Below are 21,514 nucleotides of genomic sequence, written 5' to 3'. Positions count from 1 at the left end.
CGGCTTCAGGATATTAACATTGAAACAACAATGTCTGAGGAGTTGTTTAAACTGCAGTCTAAGACTTTACACTGTGCATTAGTGTACTTAAAAGATGTGCAACTGGTTCCAAGAAACAAAAATGACTCAATGTCTCACTCATATGGTAAGTTCCCCTCTATGATGATAAGTGTTTTTGAGGACTTGAACTAATTGTACAGTATACATATATACACCACACAGAACCACACCAGCTAATGAATACATATCTTTATTACATTGCATCAATAAAAACATACAACTCACTTGCTAATTTATTCTGTAGACATAGATGGAACTAAAATAACTGAATACAATTTCCACCGATGAGGCTCATATATTCTCTAAAACAAGTGAAAGACATGACTGTCAACACCAATTAAGAATGAGCTCTTGTCATGTTTATTTCTACATGTACCTTATAAATTAGCAGGTAAGTTTAATGGTCATTTCATTTTTCCATTGAGACAACTTCACAGGGGGAAAACAAAAAAGACTAAAAATGTTACTCAAGAGTCACGGTAGAAAAAGAAAACAACACCCCCTTCAATATGCTACTGCGTATAAATAATAAACATAATGATCAAATATAATTGGTTTGCATATCAACCAACGTAAAGGAATGATTCACTTGACAGAAGATCCAGTATCCATGCTTGGAATGTTCAAATATTGATTTTTTTTTTGTATTACTTGCCCTACTCCAACGAAACAAGTCGGACCGGTTCTGGGGACAACAGAACAATTTGCAACAATTACAGAACCACAAATGTGTGATTGTGATGGCAAGCCAGGCTATGACATTTCAAATGTCCTCTTCACAAACTCAACCATCCCAGCACCTTAAGGATTAAGATTGTTTTTTTTAATTTTTTTTATTTCCAAGATAAAATGGTGCCCCTAAATATTCCCTTAGCATAACTAAGATGTTAGTGAAACAATGGGGATGGGGGCACATTTGGCACATTAAAAAGGTCCCTGGATACAAAACTATTACAGCCAGATGAGTGGCTTTTGTAGTCACAATTATACAGTTCATGTAGATGTATGTAACCATGGGTTTGGACATAAAAAGAGGAATAAGAAAACATTCATGGAATACTATCAAGATATGACCCAAAGAAGGTGCCACATCCTTTGGATACAAAACTAAAACATCTGCCTTGAGGTTGTTTTTTTTCTTCTTTTTCTTTTAAAATCTTTCCTTTCTCCATTTCCGGCCCTCTTCTAGTAATCCGTCCCTTCATCCTGGTACACCTGCTCCTCTTCTTGGTAACCTTGGTAACCCTCATCTTGGTAGTCTGGGATGTAGACACCACCCGCTCCGTTAGTTTCATCTGTGACCTCTCCGCCTTTTGAACAGTACTTGGCGTCATAGATCTGCCGGCCCAGGCCAAAGTTCTGGCCGCTCTGATTGGCTCCCTGGCTGTAGCCCATCTGGAGGGACATGGTGCTGTTGTCACATTTATCTGTGCCCAGCTTATGGTCGTAAATGGCACGTCTGGTCCCCGGTGCGGTCATCCCAGCCTGAGAGAAACACACCATTACTGAGCTACAGTGGCGTTTTCATGCTTCCTTTGTCTTTCCTAGCAGATGACAAGACAAGACTCAACATGACACCAGCTCATGGCGGTGGAATGAGAATCCCCCCACCCTCCCTCCCGAGGAGCATTTCCACTTGCAGCCCTGTAATCCTGATTTGATGACAAACTGAGAATATTTGCCCATACCTGGCTTGCCCCCTTGTTGGTTCCCATTTGCAGACTGATGGTGGTGTTGTCCATGGGGGGCAGGATTTGGGTAGGATACAAATGCCTCCTGGTGCCATATGCATTCATACCTGCCTGGCTGGCACACTTGTTGGTCCCCATCTAAAGAATACACACAAAAACAAACATTTGAAAGCAACAATATCCACCCACCTGAGGATTTTCCCCTCATTTCCGACCACAAATATGTTTTTATATGACGGGGCATTTGAGCTCCATGAGAATTGTTCCCCAACCTGTTTGGCAGTGAATAGCGCCAGCCCAAATGACCTGTAGAGTCAGTAATAGTGGTGTTTGTGCAACCCTCTGACAGTTTGGTGCTAATTTAACCACAATATTCATGCAGCTCAACGACGTGTCCTTTCACTTTGACGCGCATATTTTTTTTGCTGTTCTGACAGCTCAAATATTTAAACTAACAACTATTTTAAACTAACAAACATAAACACAGAAGATGGGTTGCTGTACATCAAAATAACTTTATTTTCAATTCTACATTTGGAACTGAACTGTGAACTGACTTAGAAATGAAAAAACTGTTTATGTTACATAAACACTGGACACCTTTTGTGTTCATGTTTATTTTTTGTGTAGCTGAATAAGCATTGTGTTAGCATATCTTACACCTCTTCAGCCTGTTCTCTTCTTTTATTGTAAGAACTTGCCTTACCCAAGAGGACGTAATGTCTGTTTTGGTCAAGTAGTTTGGAAAATAAATTACCCGCAAAATATGCGACTTATGTTTTTTTCTACCTAATAATGCATTTTTGGCCTTGTGCGACTTATAGTCCAGAAAATACAGTAATTGGAATTAAATATATCTGTGCATGTGCTGGGAAAATACGGTCAAATACATCATAACATCATACTTTTGTAACCAACTATGCAATGAAGCAAAAAATGGTGTTTTTACAGTAAAATGTCAATCATCGGGTTCAGGTAGCCCTGGTTCATCTCACATGCTTCCTGGCAACGAAAGCAATGACAAAACAGAGAGTCTTAAGAAGTAGAGAACAATGAGCAGCTCTCACACCAAGAATGCCGTGACATGAGATCATGGCAGTCTCGGTTTCGCAACACGCAGCCACGTACTCCCTATTAGATGGGGAACATTTTTTTTTCCTACATCCAATCATGTGACAAGTTGACAACATTGAACGTCTCGGTGAATCTATCCTAGCAATTAGACGGATTTACATTTTAATTAATAAAAAAAGTACGAGTCTCTGCATTATTGTTACCTGGAGGCCAATGACACACTGTCCGGCCTTCATCTTCTCCTCGTCAAATGTCCTCTTCTGTTTATCCGCATATTTCACGCCGATGTCCACCCTTGAGTGGGACCCCTTTGTCTTAGCCTGCACAACAAAAAACATGAGCAGTGCATCCTGACAGAACACGCACCCACTAAAAGGTGTTAGCCAAAAGATGGCCCAGCGATACTCACCATGCTTGCCAGCGCCAGCAGCGTTGTCTGTAACTGAGTCATGTTGCCATTCTCAAAGAGGTCGTTGGCCTCGAAGATGTCGTGAGGCTTCAGGCCGTAACCAATGAGCGCTTTGTTGAAGTTGGTCAGGTTCTCCAGCTACGATTAAAACGTGTGACATTAGTACCCATGTTCTGCTAACATACGAGGGGCTTACTAGCAAGATGCCATGCGGCTTATAACTGGACAATGTGTCCTGCTTTGATGACCCAACTCTCCAATTGTGCATTTTCACTGCAGAGCATTATGGGCCATGAAAACGTCCTCAAGGTGGCAGAAATGCATTTGATAAAAGCTCGGTAGGGTTCAAGTGAATAAAAACTAAAAAAGGAGGAAATGAGAGAGTGGGTGGCACGGCGGGTGAGTGGTTAGCGTGCAGACCTCACAGCTAGGAGACCAGGGTTCAATTCCGCCCTCAGCCATCTCTGTGTGGAGTTTGCATGTTCTCCCCGTGCATGTGTGGTTTTTCTCCGGGTACTCCGGTTTCCTCCCACATTCCAAAAACATGCTAGGTTAATTGGCCACTCCAAATTGTCCATAGGTATGAATGTGAGTGTGAATGGTTGTTTGTCTATATGTGCCCTGTGATTGGCTGGCCACCAGTCCAGGGTGTACCCCACCTCTCGCCCGAAGACAGCTGGGACAGGCTCCAGCACCCCCCGCGACCCCTGTGATAGACCCCTGGTAGAAAATGAATGAATGAAATTAGAGAGTGTGGAAGACTGTTGCATGTAGCTGCTTTTCTCCCTTTTCTAGTTGGCAACTGATATTTACCTGAAACGTACCTATGCTCTACGGCTGATTACTAAAGAACAGAAAAAGGTATAAACAAACTCTTTTTCCCTGATGAAAGACGGGAGTCCAGTCATTCTTTTGGTAGGTTCCATGTTTTGATAGCCATAGCACACAATATTCTGTGTGCCTTGAAAGATCAGTCACAATCATCTAAAATGGCCGCTATACTGAAGGGGTTGTCCTTTGAAAAAAGATTGAATAATATTTAAAAAAAAAACAATTACTAAAGAAAAAATGTGATTGGGGAATCTACTTCAGTGTTCTGTTTTCTAACAAGCTGCCCAAACAAGAACCAAACTTGTGTTGTGCCCTCCATTCTTAATGAACAAGCTATTTTACACAGTTATTACGCCCATATTGGCCACACACACCGCTTGAGCATCTCTGGGTGGAGTTTTCATGTTCTCCCCATGTGGCCGTGGGTGTGTTTTCTCCAGGTACTCCGGTTTCCTCCCACATTCCAAAAACATGCTAGGTTAATTGGCCACTCCAAATTGTCCATAGATATGAATGTGAGTGTGAATGGTTGTTTGTCTATATGTGCCCTGTGATTGGCTGGCCACCAGGTCAGGGTGTACCCCGCCCCTCGCCCGAAGACAGCTGGGATAGGCTCCAGCATACCCGCAACCCTAGTGAGGATAAGCGGCATAGAAAATGGATGGATGGTATTTACTTGTTTTTGTAGTCTTTCCACTATTAACATTGTAAATATGGACTTTTTTCCATACGCGTCTTCCTTCAAATCTTCGACAAAACAAAAAAAAGTAGATAAAAATAGATGACCACACCCTTATTAATTAGAGACTGCATCATCCACACACTCACCTGGTGCCAGTTTAGCATTGAATGGTTGATGGTTTTCACAGAGCCTGGGTGGAGTTTGTTTATAAGCCTTGAGAGAGAAGAACACATATTTGAAGCTTCTCAAAACAACGGTGGAGTGAAACGAGGCGTTGTGTCATCTTTGCTTACTCGCACAGGATGACTCCATTTTTGAGGCCTTTCTGGAAGTCAGGGCCGATGCAGGCGCCAGTGACGTCCTCGATCCAGACCCTCAGCTCCTCTTCCTTCTGGAGGTCGTATTTCTGTGCAATCTGTCCAGGAAGAGGTCAGAAGGTTATTTGCATTCCTTGGGAAATGACTTTCTTTTCCCCCATTGAGATAGTACCAAGTGGGGGGTGATACAGAGACATGTGACGTACCAAAAGAGAGATAATTACTTGATATCTAATGTTTGTGACGTTTATTATGACTGCATATCGGGTTTCAGGGTCACCGCATCTGCCATGTTTACACAGTCTCTTTTCGCTCACATAAATAAAAGGTGACACACACAAGGACATCCTGTTTACTAAACAGTTAAACTCTCCCTCAAAGCAGAGGAAGGCTTTTGCAGGGAAGTAGAGGGTGTGTACAAATACCTCTACAGGGCACAAGGATTTGTTTTTCCAGTTAGAGTGTGTTCCTTTAATGTGTAAGTGTGAGAGACATGTTGCATGGACAGCTACAACTGTTTCTACTCGGCAATGTTTTAATCACATTCTCCTCCGTCGCTAATCCTCATATTAAAAAACAAACAGTGGCTATTTTAATTGCCCACAAGGAGACGTGATTTCCAGAGACAAGGCGAATGTGAGGAATGTGACCCCACGGTGCGTGGAAGGACGTGGCTCCAGATTTGAACTGCAAACCTCCATGCATAAAAATAAAAAAAAGTACGGAGGAGTTAAATTCCTGGCATTTAATGGCATAACTATAGCGTCATTGATGGCAGGAAATACCACTAAAGTCAACATTTCTGGATAGCTCTCCTCCCTTCAATGTTACGTGCGCTTTTAAATGTCTTCCTGAGTGCTCTGTGCATGTTTGGGGAGGGGATGTGATGCATTCGCTGTCATATGAGAAGGCACAAATGCACCAAACAATCCACTGACAGGGGTGTGCAAACTTCCAATGAGGGCTGCATAAAGAACGACTGAAGGTTATGCGGGCCCAATTTAACATTATTCACATTTAATTAACTCATTTGCTCCCAAAGATGATCAAAAAATGATTAATCTAATACCAAAATAGTTAATTTTAATAAATATATCTATACCTTTTGTTGTGTTGTTTTATCGCTTCACTGTAGGTTTTATGCTTTCTTTGTGGCACTTTGAGATTTCTGTAATGTAAAGTGCAATATAAATAAAATGTATTATTATTATTAATTGGATAATCAATTCATTTCTGTAGTCCAGATCATCCATGTGTTCATCATGTCAGCCATTTTCATTTGTAGGTGCCATGTTTTTTTTTCTTCATTTTAATGCAGGCCGTTTTCAAAAGGACCCCAGTCAGCTCATTCCAGGGGCTTATAAAATGATATTGGATCCCAGTGGGACACTATAGTAAGCTTCTTTTTCAAAGAAAATACTCCATAAATCTCAAGTTGTGTACAGGGTCCATCTGCATTCTTCTCCTCTGGGACGACATGCTCGGATTCCGCAGTCTCCTCCCTGGCCACCCCTACTATGTTGAGATTGGTCAGGATTCCATCCCAATCCCACGCCCCGCTGCATAGACACACCCCTCCCCTACTAGTTATTAGCAAACAACAGCAAAAGTGGATGAATACGGGAGACTGTGTAGTCTGTTCATGAAACAGCTGAAGTGGCAAAAAAGCAGAGGAGCAGTGACTGCGAGGTCGAGCTTTAAGATAATATAAGATAAAATATGCCTTTATTAGTCCCACAGGGGGAAACCCCGTACAGTAGCACACAAAAGAGGATAAAGTGCAAAAACAGGGTCATCAGAAATGAGATTATATTAGACACGATATACAGTTATCTACATGTTGACCAGGTCACAAGTGTCACGGTTATTGCACAGTTATTGCACAGTATGTCATCAAAAAATATCTACATATGCAGTTGGAATTGCATGGGTGACTACATCTTCCTTAATCACAAGCACAAGCATTGCAGTTCATTGAATATTTAGTAGTAATGTGTGCAGAGGCTGTCATCCCATTGGAAAAGTTAGCCAGATTGTTACCAATAAATAAACGTGCTTTACAATTTGAGAGTATTTCTTTATATGGGTTAAAGTTTGTAGCTTTTTATGCAAGACCTCCGCTGAATTTAATATCATATCTTGATACATCCCAAAAATATTGTGATATAGTATGCTAAGGTCCATATTGGCCAACCGTACTTTCTAGTCGGCAACTGATATTTTCCTGAAACTCACCCATGTTCTCCTGCTGATTAGTAAAGAACGGAAAAGGGTAGACACAAACTTTTTATTTTGTGTCTGATCTTTTTTTTTGGTGGGTTCCAAGGTTATATTCTGTAGCTATAGAACACAATAGTACCTTGAAAGATCAGTCAAACTGGTACTGAAGCGGCTGTCTTGGCGGTGATTTACAGTTTATTGGCAATAATTGGAATAAGTCTGAAAAGTTGGAAATGAAGGAATAGAGAACTTTTAAAATCATTCGCTCCCTAAAACCTATTTATACATCTTTTACGTTTTTTTTAAGAGGTGATGATGCAACTGCACAATAGACGAGATCATGTTTGGTGCAGTTGTCAAGGAAAGTTTTGCTGAAACTTACCTATGTTCTACTGATGATTACTAAAGACGGGAAAAAGGTAGAAACAATAATGTTTTCCTCATGAAAGATGAGAGTGTAATCTTTCTTTTGGTGTACATTTCATGTTTATATAGCCGAAGTACACAGTATTCTGTGTGCCTTGAATAATCAGTCAAAATAATCAAATATGACAAACACTGAGAAGGATGGCTTTTTGATGGGATGGCTGGGATTCAATTAGATCATTGTACTATGAGAATATAACATTGCCTATAAAAAACAATGAGCTGCGAGCCACTAATGGTCCCGCGCCGGACTTTGAATAACCCTAAGGGAGTTATGTGAAATAAGAGCAAACACATGGACCTCTTCAGACAAAAATACCCAACAGTCTATTAGTAGCATTTCTCTGCTCTCCAATAAAGCAGCTGCAATTACACAGTGGGATGCACATTAAGTGGTAAAGAAATGTTATCTCCAACATCTGCTTTGGTATTTTAAGTGGATCCTGATGCTCCGGAGGTCTTTGGCCAAAGAAAACAGACCACTTCTCCCATCTGACACGAAAAAGTGTCCAAAAAGCCAGACGCATCCAACTCATGCTGCTGATTTAAATGCAAGAAATATGCCCAAAAAAACCTCCTTCCTGCGTGGAGAGGATGCGGTTTATCAATAAAAGTTAAGCATGGGAGGGGGGGGGGGGGTGGCAAAGAGCTCGGCTTCCAACCACAGTATGGGGGTTAAGACAGTAGTCAGTAGTGTAAATGTGCATTGAAGCGGACAATGGACGTCATCGCTGAATGGGTCCAATGGCGGAATTACATTATCTGCTAATGCGGGTCACAATGCAGGCCTGCAAACTGCACAGAAAACAGATTCGAAATGTGCCACAACGACACTTTTTTGCCATGGGGACAACGCCCAAAGTCTGTTTTCAATACAGAATCAGTGGAGTGTTTTCATTCTGTTTTTTTTGTTTGTTTAATATGTTAATGCTTGCATATATAAAAACTGATCACCACGTCATTTATGGCATTATACTAAGTGATAATTATTAGTGACTAGTTTTTTTTAACATATTGTTTTTTTTTAATCCGTGTAGACTTTTGTTTCTCAGCCACATCAAAATGGAGGATCTGCAAACTTGCGTAGCGAGAAAAGCGCAGCGAGAAGAAGATGCGCAAAAAGTTTTGATAGAACTAAGTTTGATTGATATGCAAGAGTTCACGTACCTTGTTTCTGACTTCCGCCGATAAGCCGTAAGAGGGACCTTTGACGAAGCCCGACATTGTTTTTATTTCTCAACAGGAGGCAAAATGAGTAGTTGTAGGTTTTTAAAGACGGAGTAAAATAACTTAGACTGATTCTTCCAAGGGCTGGACTAAATACTTCCTTTCTCTTTTACGGCGACCAATTAGAAAGCTCTTACGGTTTCGCTCAAAGATCAGTATCGAGAGAGTCAAGATAGTTCCCCTCTCAGGTTGAACCACTTGGTATTTCGTGGCGAGGACCTTCACACATTATACCTCATGAATATTCAAATATTGTCTTATTATTGATTATGCATAAGCTATAGGGACACCCACCTACGTATGCACATGTATTTTTTTTATTTCTCACAGAGTTTTGTTGCTTTTGACACTCGACCTAATACTTATCGACAGACGCGCAAGAGCGAGAACTATCTTCTTAACTGTATACTCTTTGGGCAAAGGCTTTGTCAATCGATCCTAGGCTCCTCCTCCCCCTTTCGTTAGTTAGGTGACGATTGATATCAAAAAGTCCATATATGGAAGGAAACTTCCAGAATTCCTCAATGGTGGGAGTGATCCAGGGGTCCCTCCCTGCATACCAGACGAGCAGTGGACTCGACAAGCTTGTCGCACATACTTGACTCGCTGTCGTAAAAACACAAGGTGAGGAAATCAACGACGAGCTACTGAGCTGACGTAATGTCGGCGCCATATCCCAACTTTTTTTTTTTAAGGAGTAGTGAGAAGTTAGCAGTGCCAAAGACACGTAGACATTCAGTTGTATGGGCAACATCATTAGTTTTCCCTATGAGGAAGTTTTTTTGTCATCCTACACTAGCACCAATGGTGTCTTAGAAGAGTATGTCATTTTCTGACACACATTCACAGTCATGACCTGATGGCAAAGGCAAAAACATTTATTGTCCTAGAACGTGATGGGACGTGGATCCTGAAGGTTCCTGAAAGCCTCAGTCTTTTAGTAGTACAACTTTAGTATTTGAACATCTCTGCCTGGTCAGTCGCCTGAAGCTCCATTAAGCCCTTCTCATACAGATGTCAGTAAAGAATCGGCCTGTTTTTCACAGACAAGCTGTTCAGATTCTCCACCATTTTGGGGGACTACCCTTAGGATCTTTGACGACAGGTATTGTTTGTGTCCATTGCTAGCCTTTGCTTGCTGATGTCCCAACAATCCTTCCATGCACACAGACAAAAGGCCGTTTTGCCTTCGCCATGACCGTGGTAATGTCTGACAGAAAATGACACAAAATACAATCTGGTAATAAACCATATATATAATAATATACTTCTAATTCCCTCCCCCAGTCTAAAGTATTATGTCTGATACACTGAAAAATAAACTGAAAAGGCAGGGGGGCAGCTTTACAGTTTAATAGATGTTTAATTGATTTTAAAGGGCTCAAAACGGCACAACGTCTTATCAACGGATACAGCACAGGGTTGCACAATGGTACAAAACCGCTGAAAGAGAAGTGACACAAGGCTCGGAGTGGAGCTTCACAACAGCACCTGCTTGCCTGCAGGTGTTTACGCTAAAATGCAGCAACCCATGATGTCATCCAGGTGTGCAGAGGCCTGAGTCAGTGTACCTGGAGGTGCAAAATCACTACTCATCAGGCTTTTGTGTCTAATAGCAGAGCGTGACACATACACTTACCAGACCCAGATCAGTCATTTGGGTGTCACTTTTATACAGAAATGGAGATCGTTGACCAGTAAAAGTAGTTGGTCTAGTCATGATTGCAGGTGTCTATAGGATGTATTTCAACATATTACTGAGCCCAACATCAGTTGAGATAAATTGGCTCGTTACTTCCTCTAAGACAGGGGTCTCAAACACGCGGCCCGTGGGCCAAATGTGGCCCACGGGACACTAGTTTGAGGCCCCCGCCTTAATATGATGATATGATGATGATAATGTTAGTGCGGCCCGCGCAAGTTTGATCTGGATGCTGTATGGTATCATGTACCCAGAAAAAATTATTACGTTTGATTAATGTTCATGTTAAAGGTTAAATAACTGTTAATAGTTATCCTCCCTATCCATGTGGAAGTGGTAAGTTGTTGGCTATTTAAGTTTAAAGGAAATAACTTGAAGGCTACCGTTTAGGCCGCTAGCTCTCTAGTTTGCGAGTTAGCATGTGTCTCAAGACCTTGCAGTTGCGCAATATGTTGTAAATAAAAAGAGTATAAATGTGACTATAGTCATGTTTTGTCATGTCTACAGGGCTCTAATAATGCTTTGTTCATTTTAATCTGAAAAAAATCATTTGTCTACCCACCAACTATATGTGGTTTCTTAAGTTTTTATTATTTGCCGTTTTATTATTATATTTATTTATTACGGATTGATTTTTATTCTTGATTTATTTATTTTTAATCTTTTGTGCAGAAAAATAAAAATTAAGATATTTGAGAACAGTGGAATGTTTTATCAGAGCTTTTATAGTAGAAAATTGGAACCAAAGCACTGAAAAAGTTTGTATATTTTTCTGTTTTTTAATATATGCAGGTTTTTTTTTGGAAAACCTGATGCGGCCCAGCCTTGCCCAGACCCTAGCTCCAGTGGCCCCCAGGTAAATTGAGTTTGAGACCCCTGCTCTAAGAGGCCAATGGACAGAGTGCGCGCCCTTCTGGATGAGTTAGTAACTACAACACAATTCATTCGTCGAAAATGGCAGCAGTTACTACCAAACTCGGGAGAACACTGAGAGTCACACAAGTGAACGGACCGAGATGAAGAATTAGATCATTTTATTTTTCAAATAATTGAGAGATGTTAAACACTGAACAAAGACGCCCAAGTCAAAACTCCAGAAAGCATATTCTTATCTATCAGTTGTAGCACTTTTTTATTGCCAGCTGACTTGTGCACTTTTTTTTTACCTGTTGTCTGCACTTCCTCCCTTATTGTGTAGAAAAACCAAACCAAGTAACAGGCACAGTGCATTATACCAGTATCACACTGATCATGGGATTTGGAGTTCTCTATAAACCCAGCCGCAAGGACGGGAGCCTTGCTTGCGGAAGCAAATCCAGATTTACAATTTACCAAGGCACATTGGTAGGGAAGAATGATGAGATAATGGTGAAAGACTGGTGTAAACGGGAGGCAAAAAAAAAAAAAAAAAAATCAGGTTTTTGTGGTCACACAAAGATGGAAAGGAAGATGTGACACCAAGCTCTCTCCCTTTTATTGTTTGGCTTGACAATGGACAAACAAAAATGATACTAAACTGTATACTCAATAGAGCCGCAGATACACAATCTCAAAATGGGACTAAAACTATGAACAGTTTATGCATGAACTGATCCGGTGTAGGGGAATAACTGATCCTGATTGAGAGCCATAAAAAGTCATCTAAATTAAGGGAGATTCATTGGATACTACTTCTTGGGTCGGATTTAAGTTTTGGACACATTTCACCACTGGCACTGGTCTTCCAATCTGAATTTGAACTTAAACCAGTTTGTCTTTGTTGGATGCATAAAGGAGTTGAATGCGCAGTAAGGCAGAAGGTCTGTGTGGAATGTTGCGACCGCTTGAACTGGCCTATCGGGAAAACCGATGGAAATAAAAATAAAAGTAGAAAGATGAGATTTGAACACAGGAAAAGTAAAGAAGTAAAGCAGTTTTTGCCAACGTCAGGTAATGGGAGGATAGAAGATGTACTGGTTGAAATAAATAGCTGTGTACATGACAAGAAATTTATAATTTACTTTCAGAATTCACATAAAGCTTCTTGTAACCGCCAGTTATGCCCCTCACACAGGAGACGTGTTAATCTACAAACATTGACGGCCCGCACAGGACAGCAAAACGCCAACCCACCCTCAATTGTAGAAATCAAACAGAAAAACAAAGCGGCGGGGGCATTATTTTCCTCGTGAGCATGTTTTCCTGCTAGCAGGGATAATTCTGCCCTTCTTTTTTGTCTTGTGAGCTACTAGCAGCAATCTGCAAATTGGGCCGGATACTTCCTGTAGCTCCCAGCTTGAAAAAAATGAAAACAAAAGCAGCCCTTGGTATCACAAACTCAAATATTCTTTTTAATTTGTCATCTTTTTTTTTATACCAAAATCTCTCAATCACAGAAAGAAGAGGCACGGGAGGGGCGGGCGGTGTGGGGTGGGGAGAGTTTCGCAGGCTTGGCTTTTGCCAAACTCACAGTAGACAAACAAAATCACAAATGATCTTGTCTCTGTGGGGAGACAAAAACAGGAGTTGGAAAAAAGAACCCCTTAGTCTAGGCAAACGTACGGCAGGATGTTCAGTTTGCTTTCATCCCCATGAGGGTCCAATGATATGCACTCTGTCCAGTCATACCAGGTGCCATTGGTATCCAGACACCCATTGACCCCTGGCCAGTGCTGGCTTTGTATCCTGTCCAGGTCCTCGTCATTTACATCCCGACTCACGCCCGGTAAATCCCCCGTTGGGCTATCTGCCTGCAAAACATGCATTTTCCTCGACTCTTTCACGCCCTGTTCTTCCCTTTTCAGATACTCGGACATGAAAAAGTGTGCGCTCGGGGCCTGGACCCCGGACGAGGTGAGCACGTTGCTCTGAAGGTTCAAGTAGGACTGGATGATTTCATTTCTGGACAGCTCCTTCCAGTTTGTTTGGTGGAAAGGGTTGGGGCCGGGGCCTGGGCCTGGAGCTGGCGCTGGGGCCTGCGGTACAGTGCTTTCAGTTCTCTGCCTGGACTCAATGGGGGGCTCAGGAGTAGGGGGTTCCTCGGATTGAGAAGGTTCCTTATGGACTAGGGGTTTGATCTGACCTGTGACGGGGTCAAATGTTAGTCTGCGTTCTTTTAATCGTACTGGTTTAGTCGTGTCCTCTACTTTCTGGCCGTCTAAGTTGACAGAATAGTCTCTGGAGCGGTACTTTCTCCTCTTATACTCCGAGGTGGACGTCAGCAAGCCGTCCGTGTCGTCAGAAAGAGCCATGGCTCCTTCGGACGCCTGCCGATACAGTTCTGAGTTGTGTTGGGGGTGAGAGGGCGACGGGGAAACTGCAGGGGATTCCAGTGACATGCTTAAGTCCTGTGATGAGCAATGAGAAGAGACCTCCGGTGAGGTGGCCCAGTGCATTGCAGACCTATGAGAAGAGTGAGCTGGGGAGGACAAGGGCTGGGACAAAGGCAAGGGAGAATCCCTCGGCGAAGGGCTGGGAACAGACGTTAACTTTTGTGCATATACCGCAGAGCGCTTGGTCGTGGCATCTTGCTTTGTGCTCCTTGGACTGGTAGAAAGACCACGGGGGCTTCTGGCCTGGTAATGCCCCCCTCCGCCACCATCATCCATTCTGGCCTGCTGCTGCATCACAGCAACCTTGATTAAAGACGAAGTGCTAGGTAGTTTGGCCACTCCGGGGGAGCTGGGCCGAGGCTTTACAGCATTTACCGGAATTCTGTTGATTTTATCATTGTCAAGGTGTTCTAGTCGAGATCGGTCAGGGGAAGGGACGACGTCCTGCTCGAGCAAGGCGTCGGGGCTGCCTGCGATCCCGTTCGTGGGGGGCGGTGAAACAGAATTGTCATACGAAGACATCTTTGAGATTTTCTCTGGTAAGTGCACTCCACTGTCTCTGTGCTCCGCTCTGCGCTTGCGGCTGCTTGATTTTTCAGCCTTGGGCGAGTAAGTGTTGTGAACATCATTTCTGCCTTTAACCTCGGGGACCCCCTTCCCTGACAAAGAGATGTCGGGCGGCGAGGCGTCCGTCCTGCAGGGATGAGAACTGCCATTGGTGGAGCCGGGGGTGCTTGCAGCCACGGCGGGCCCGGGTTCGATCAGCTTCTGCCAGTTTCGCAAGAGCTTCTTGGCACGCTTGGCCAGGTCTTCATCCTTGGTCTTCTTCCGTACATCGTTGATCAGTTTTCCAAGTCGGGTTTCCTGATGCAAACGTGTGAGCGTTAGAAAGAACTCAAATGACAAAAGGCTGCTTTTCCACTGCACGGCTTAAGCACTACTAGACTTTGTCAGAAACAACAGCAAAAACACTCATTGGAACACTTCAGTTGGTACAAGACACAATAAACAAGAACAAAGATCCTGTGTTTACATTTTGGTATGCTTTTTTTCAAGCAGAGACCAGCAGTATTTCCCGTTCCGTTATATTCCGGATTGACCCTTTATTCTCCGTATAGATCACAACAGAAGTAATTTAAGGATACATTTCATATCGATGTTCACACTTCTGTATCAGAGCAACAATCTTTGTCTTTATTACATGCACAAATGTACTTTCGATTGGAGTGAGTGTTCCATGTGTTTTGACTTAATGGGTTATTCATTGACATTACAGCAGAATTCCATTATGAAAGGTGTTGATAATCAAATCTAACTGTTGAAAGCAGTGGGCTATACTGAATGTGTCAGTGTTTGTCAGCCCTTAAAAGTCGTTTCTAACCATATAAAATCAAGTATTATAATGAAGTGATGATGATCTGCAAAAACAGCGTAACCAATCATGGCTAGCCGTTGACTCAGCATGCTTGGAACCCTGACTCGCTACATACTCGAAATAGGAACCCATAGTACCCACTTTTCTAGTGGAAACGTGTCAACAGCAAGTAGAGACATTCTGCACCAGCTACAATGTACAATTCTAACTATTACAAAAAGTATGCCAATTGGTGTCAATTCATCTCACCTCAAGTGCTTCTTTGGTGATAGGATACTTCTCAAGACAGGTAATCACCTCAAGTACAACCACCATATTGCATATCTGCAATGGAAAGAGAACATTTTGAGTTAATTCAGTCTTCCAAAAGTGCACTGTGCCTTATGAGTTGGGCTCTGGTTAACAAGTGAATCTAATGCCATTGTGCTATAATACACAATGTATGCAGGCTTTTACGAGCTGTGCTGCTAAAAAGGTCTTGGTCCAAACTCAGGGAATTATAATGGCAACGTGAGAGTAACGGGGCAAGTTAGCAACAAGCTACAGACCTTAGCTTCTGAGTAAAGAGAGGGTCGTTGGAAAGTACACAGCAATGTGTCAACTCCATAAAACGTGCATACATAAAGCCAAGCGCCTGTCAACGGAGTTGCTTATGTAACAGTCTATGTATCGTTTACTAAACGAGACACACATTTGTACGATAGCTTCACCCAATGTTTGAGGATACTTACCTGCGTTAACGTTAGCTGACAATGCTAACGCTACCAAGTTGAGACGGAAGGGTATCGCTCTTTTCTCAAACCTAGCTTTCGGCTACACATGCTAAGAGTTCGCTAGCAGCCTCCCACACTTCTTTAACATTGAATTATAAACATATAAACCACCAACAGGCTCAACTTTGATGTGTTTGATGGACGTATATGGTCTAATCAAGTTTTTAAGTTAACCAAGCGCGTTATTCCGATGTAAAGTTATACGCTACTTCCCTGCTTTGGTGTTGAGGCTAGCAGCCGCTCGCATGCTACATAGCGCAGCTAACGGCATCTAAGCAGGGGGGACGCTGCTGCTAAATTAGCTTCCAAGCTGTCAACTCGAGTGCCCGGCGCCTCTCCGCTTTCATTTCGGAGACACTCGCCGTGATCGGTGACAACGACAAATGTCAGTCATACATGTTTGAAGCAAATGAACGGTAAATGATTGATTGGGTGCACAGTGGAGTTTGCCGGACTTGCATGTAAACAGGCTAACGTTAGCTCGATAGCCACTTTTAGCCTTACTCACATTGCTCTGACTGTCGATGGCCTGCAGCAGCCGGTCCCTCATCTGCTGCGGGGTTGCTGAGACCGTTGTCATTGCCTGTTCGGTGCGAACCGGAGGATGGAGGGAGGAATCCTCCAAAATGGAAACCGAAACACAATAGTGACTCAAAAGCCGCCGCAGTGACTCGTCAGGCGTCCGCACAGCATATTTTTCCTGCCGCCTGGAAAGGTAGACAAGTGAGTTTCCCCCTCACATGGAGGCTGAAATAATGTATGTGCTGTCTGTGTGTGGACCGCAGGGTTGCTGCCTGCTCGGCGCTTTGGCGACTCACTACCAGCTGCTGGATCTCTCAACGGCCTCGCGGTGCATGCTGGGATTGTGTGCGCTCTGACGTCCGCGCCGAGCACAGTAAACATCCCCGCAGTGTGTACACCCTCACTCTCGGTTGCCTCCTTTATACACCCACGGGAATACCCGTCGCCTTCTTTCCTACACGCACAGTCCCGATGTGCATTTACCAACTGTCCTCGTCATTTAGACATTTTTTGTTGCTTTTTACTGAGCCACAGCCTAATCGCATTTCATATAAAATACTGCTAGACTGAACCGAAAGATTAGTGCGCACATGATCATTGCTTAAGCCCCCCATTTTTATTTAATAATGCATTTCAATGTAAATACCATGCATTTATTATTGACACAACGCTTTTACCTAATACGGTAAAAAGGTTGCTCCCCCATGAAATGCCACAGAGCAGTAAATTATCATTTGTTTATATTTATATTAGTAGGTTAGAAAAACACGTTTTCTTTGTTTTTCTCAAGCTGCTGCACCTTTTGTGGGGCGCCACACTGCTTTTGCTAGATCATTTCATGCAGAAAAAACTCATTTCCGGTCTAGTTTAAATTACATGTTTATCTTGTGATTTTTTCTGATTTAAAAAAATTACAACTGATAGAAATCAATAAAAACTGACCGAAAAACTGACCAAACATTGGTGATCAGTTACACCTAATGTAAATATTGTGACTGTAATATTAGTGAGAACTAGTTTAGAAGCAATATAAATTACAATGGGGGCTGTAATTTGTATTTTTTGGTGTATAAACTAAACATGCACATAAATTAATTGACCTTTATTACAAACTAGTTCCATTGAGGAGAAACTGGATTTGGATTCATTGTCATCATTGCGGTTAATGTGAGTGTTCGGCCAACAGGGGGAGCCCGAGAAACATCTACCCATTTGGTACACATGCTCTACGTTACACGTTAGGAGAGAAACACAACAATCTTTTAGCTTTTATTTCCAAGTGTTGCCCCTTTACTGCGTGCAGCAGATGTCGCTGTTTTTAATACGTCATATTTTGTACCTTATATGACACAACGTAACGTTTTGTGTCTACTTCGGTGGCTATACAAGCACCATAAAAATACATTTACATCACTCTTTTATGTTTTTTTTTTAAGTAATACGACACGTAGGCTCTTTGTATTGCTGTCGTCTTTGATTGATGTCGCACTGAACTATATTGTCTTCCCATCTTTCAGGACAAAATGTACTTACAGGTATGCATATTCAGATATATTTATTCATCTTTTACAAAGACAGTAGCCTTCACACAAGAAAATACATTACAAACAGAAGCATTTTTTTATATAGCACACATTTACAGCCAACTTGGATCCTTTTGGTCCAATCTTGACAGTTAATATATAGATCATTTATAATAGAAAACACTCAAGCGGTCATTTTAAAGGGTTAGCTCCAAAAAAGTACCAACCTGGGCTGCGCTTTAGTGTTAGAATTTGCATACTGAGCATATGTTTGATTTTTTCCCAATGAGAGCAGTGTACAGTTATCACACAGTACATCCTTCATGGCCATAAAATGCATGGTTAAGCATTAGGAATGATGTACTCTTAAACAAAACACATGTTACAATTTAGCTGCCATTGGACGAGGCTTGAACAGGCATGGTTGTCCCCAAAATGCACAGAAAAAGGACTAACGTGGTTAACCGTACAGTAGTTCATTGTCCTTAAGTGGTTCTGAGTTTGACTTAAAAATAATGCAGTAAGGAGAGATTTACCAAGCATTAGACAAGATACAAGAGTCACAACGGTGTAGGTCATGCTGCATAAATATCACTTATGTTCAATGTAAACATTCATTATGACCCATTTTGACTCTTCTAATCAGTTGATTTAGGGTTACAATCTTGGGTTTACCTGATAAATCATTTAATAAGGAAAAAATAAAAGGGTGATTTTAAAAGAATTGCAATTTGGAGACTAAAACACACACTGTGACAAAGTCCGAGCTCAAAGAACAAACCAAAGAGAAAATGGACGTACAAAGACGTCAGCCACAATGACAGCCACGGCGTTATTTCTTAATGCATGTTCTCACCTTGACATGGTTATAATACATAAAAGCACAAAAAACCCATCATTTTACAGCAAACTACAAAGCAAGCCTACACAGTCACCATGACAATATACAGGAAAGGAGCACATATTGTACCGTATATTGCAGTGTAACAACACAGTACCAACCAAAGGACGGCTTTTCAGCATCTTCACACACAGACGATGAGATAAAGACACAAAAAAAGACAGTTTGAGTTTGAAGCAACAGGTAACAGAGCTCACCAAAGAAGAACAAGAAAACAGAAGTCGAACCTCGTCAAGTCATTCATGCAACCACAAAATAATTACACCGACACGAGCAAAAAGAAAGAAGTCATTTGCATTTAAATTGTGTGAGAATATTAATGAAATATGCTGACACGAGAGGACCTTGAAAGACATTATTATGAACCACAATGGCAGTCGTTTATTTCATCATGTGAAATACGTGAAGGCAAATGAATCCCTCAGTGTACGCACATTTTAACACAATGCATCACACTTTGAAAGCCATCAAATTAGATTGTTTCTCTCAAGTCATGATACTATAATAATATCATTTTAGAGTAATCAGTGTACAGCTTGTACGGCAGTGTAGAATGTACCATCCACTGACTCAGTGACTCAACACGCAACCAATACCCAATTAACCCAAGTCAGTACCTAGATAAAGGTGCTTTGCCTCAAGTCAAGCATGGTATGAGTACTGCCGGCACCGGGGAGCTGCGGTTCACACCCGCTGTCGTGAAGCAACACTGCTCTACAAGCTACACACTGTCTAGTCTAAATGACATCCATAGCATTGTCCATTGAGATGATTATTATTATAACATAACACAGTGGCTCAAATGTACTTTTGTGAAGTTTACTATCACAATTTCAATGACATTTTAGTCAAAGTAGGTGGCCATAAAGACCATCTATTGATATGGATTCTAGTATTAAATATAAGATCATTGTGTATGAATGTGCAGTGCAATGAGGGGTGGGGCTATCACGGTTCCAGGTTTGGTATCTAAATTCCCTTAAAGCAGTCTTACAAGTTAAAACATAAAGTGCATCAACAGACAGGCGGTAGTGTCGGGAAACATCTTATCGATTTTGCGGAGAGTAAAAAGTAACAACACATCCAAAACGCAACATATGTAGGTAAATATGTTGATGCCTTGACAGTATGATCATATATAAATACATTCTCATTGCATCCGCAATGCTGTTCTAGATTAGAGGCTGTTCAAATGTCTGGAAAAATATATTTCTTCAACACTGAGGTCATTTCTTTGGGAGTAATATAAGAGAGCACTCTGTATGAGCCTTTCAAAAATCGTATCAAAATACGTACTGTATAAACATGGCACCGCTTTCTTTATGTAAGGGTCGATATATATTACTCTATATGTTTCACTTTGTAGTCGTAAATCGATGCTGCACTTTTGCATAGGTCAGGTTCCTCAAAATCTAATCACATTCTGTACACGGAGAATAATATAAAACAACCAAAAATGTAAACATCAATGCCACCATGCACACCTCATTCAGTGAAACTTGAAAATAAAAGAAAAAAAGATACAGTAGTCCCTCGTTTGTCACGGTTAGTTGGTTCCGTAGCCGACCGTGATGAGTATATTTTAGGAGTTGAAGTATAGAAAACCAGTTCCCGACCTTCTAAATATGTTTTGTAGAACAATATTAGAGCCCTCTAGACATGAAATAACAGCCCTATAGTCACCTTTAGGCTCCTATTACTCAATATAGTAGACACAATAATAGTAAATAAGACATTAATAAGACTGGGTTACTGTAAATGTAACCTAAGGGAGCTCAGTGACGGGTAGAGGTTCAGACTTGAGTTTTTTGAATTTTGCATGGGTAACGTCTGCAACAGCAGCCCGCGTTTTTATTAGGGTTTGTTGTGAATGTTGTGAGAGGATTCAAACCTGCAATAAAAGGTGGTGCTTGTGTGTCTCACCCTGCATTACAGTAACATTACCAGATACCCGGTGACCAGCGTAGAATACTACATATCAGCGACATCTTTGAATGTATTTAGTTCATTTATCCATTCTTATACTTGAAAAATGCTTAATTTGGGCAGAAAAATACATTTATTTAAATGTGCATATTTTTTTTTTTACTAATATTTAACCATAAAACAGCATGATTTATTTATTAGATTTTTTAAAAACTTGAAATCACAAAGTGACGAGGGACGACTGTATACGTTGACGTAGTGCAACTTTGACTTACGGGGGGGGCCAAGTACCCTGCGAAAGTACTTGACAATTGAACTGGGACAATGTCATTTCTTCATGAAAACTGAAATGTGGAGCTCTTAAGGCAAAACAAGGATACACAGTGATCAGACTTCATGCATAATGAGGAGTACAAAAATGGCAAACCCATCCAAGTGGGGTCTCCCTCGGAAGCTTCACTGTTTCACAGTGGCGTAGCGTAGTCGTCCTAACCCAACCCTTGGTATACTTCCGCTAGTCCAGGCCTTCAGAAGTCACTAAACC

At 41.7% G+C, this 21,514-nt stretch overlaps 2 protein-coding genes across 4 annotated transcripts; both read right to left on the bottom strand.

The window, feature by feature from the left end:
* Positions 1-234: 234 nt before the first annotated feature.
* Positions 235-9,044, bottom strand: cnn2 (calponin 2). The gene is made up of 7 exons (XM_058068744.2): positions 8,878-9,044; positions 5,041-5,162; positions 4,894-4,960; positions 3,235-3,372; positions 3,029-3,145; positions 1,749-1,889; positions 235-1,545 (listed from the first exon to the last, which is right to left on the bottom strand). The coding sequence occupies exons 1-7, from the start codon at positions 8,932-8,934 to the stop codon at positions 1,246-1,248; spliced, it is 942 nt and encodes a 313-aa protein (XP_057924727.2). The 5' UTR covers positions 8,935-9,044; the 3' UTR covers positions 235-1,245.
* Positions 9,045-12,002: 2,958 nt separating this feature from the next.
* Positions 12,003-17,062, bottom strand: crsp7 (cofactor required for Sp1 transcriptional activation, subunit 7). 3 transcript variants are annotated; one of them, XM_058067208.2, is made up of 4 exons: positions 16,917-17,062; positions 16,607-16,805; positions 15,575-15,649; positions 12,003-14,814 (listed from the first exon to the last, which is right to left on the bottom strand). In XM_058067208.2, the coding sequence occupies exons 2-4, from the start codon at positions 16,676-16,678 to the stop codon at positions 13,162-13,164; spliced, it is 1,800 nt and encodes a 599-aa protein (XP_057923191.2). In that variant the 5' UTR covers positions 16,679-16,805; positions 16,917-17,062; the 3' UTR covers positions 12,003-13,161. The 3 variants fall into 3 exon arrangements, with proteins under 3 accessions (XP_057923191.2, XP_057923190.2, XP_057923193.2); XM_058067207.2 differs by having other exon boundaries at positions 16,607-17,014; XM_058067210.2 differs by lacking the exons at positions 16,607-16,805; positions 16,917-17,062 and adding an exon at positions 16,057-16,289.
* Between the last annotated feature and the right edge of the window lie 4,452 nt (positions 17,063-21,514).

The sequence above is a fragment of the Doryrhamphus excisus genome, linkage group LG6 (assembly GCF_037039965.1).
Source record: "Doryrhamphus excisus strain RoL-2023G ecotype Guam linkage group LG6, RoL_Dexc_Guam_v1.1, whole genome shotgun sequence".
In the NCBI taxonomy this organism is placed as follows: Eukaryota; Metazoa; Chordata; class Actinopteri; order Syngnathiformes; family Syngnathidae; genus Doryrhamphus; species Doryrhamphus excisus.
This window is presented reverse-complemented; position numbering and strand designations above follow the sequence as displayed.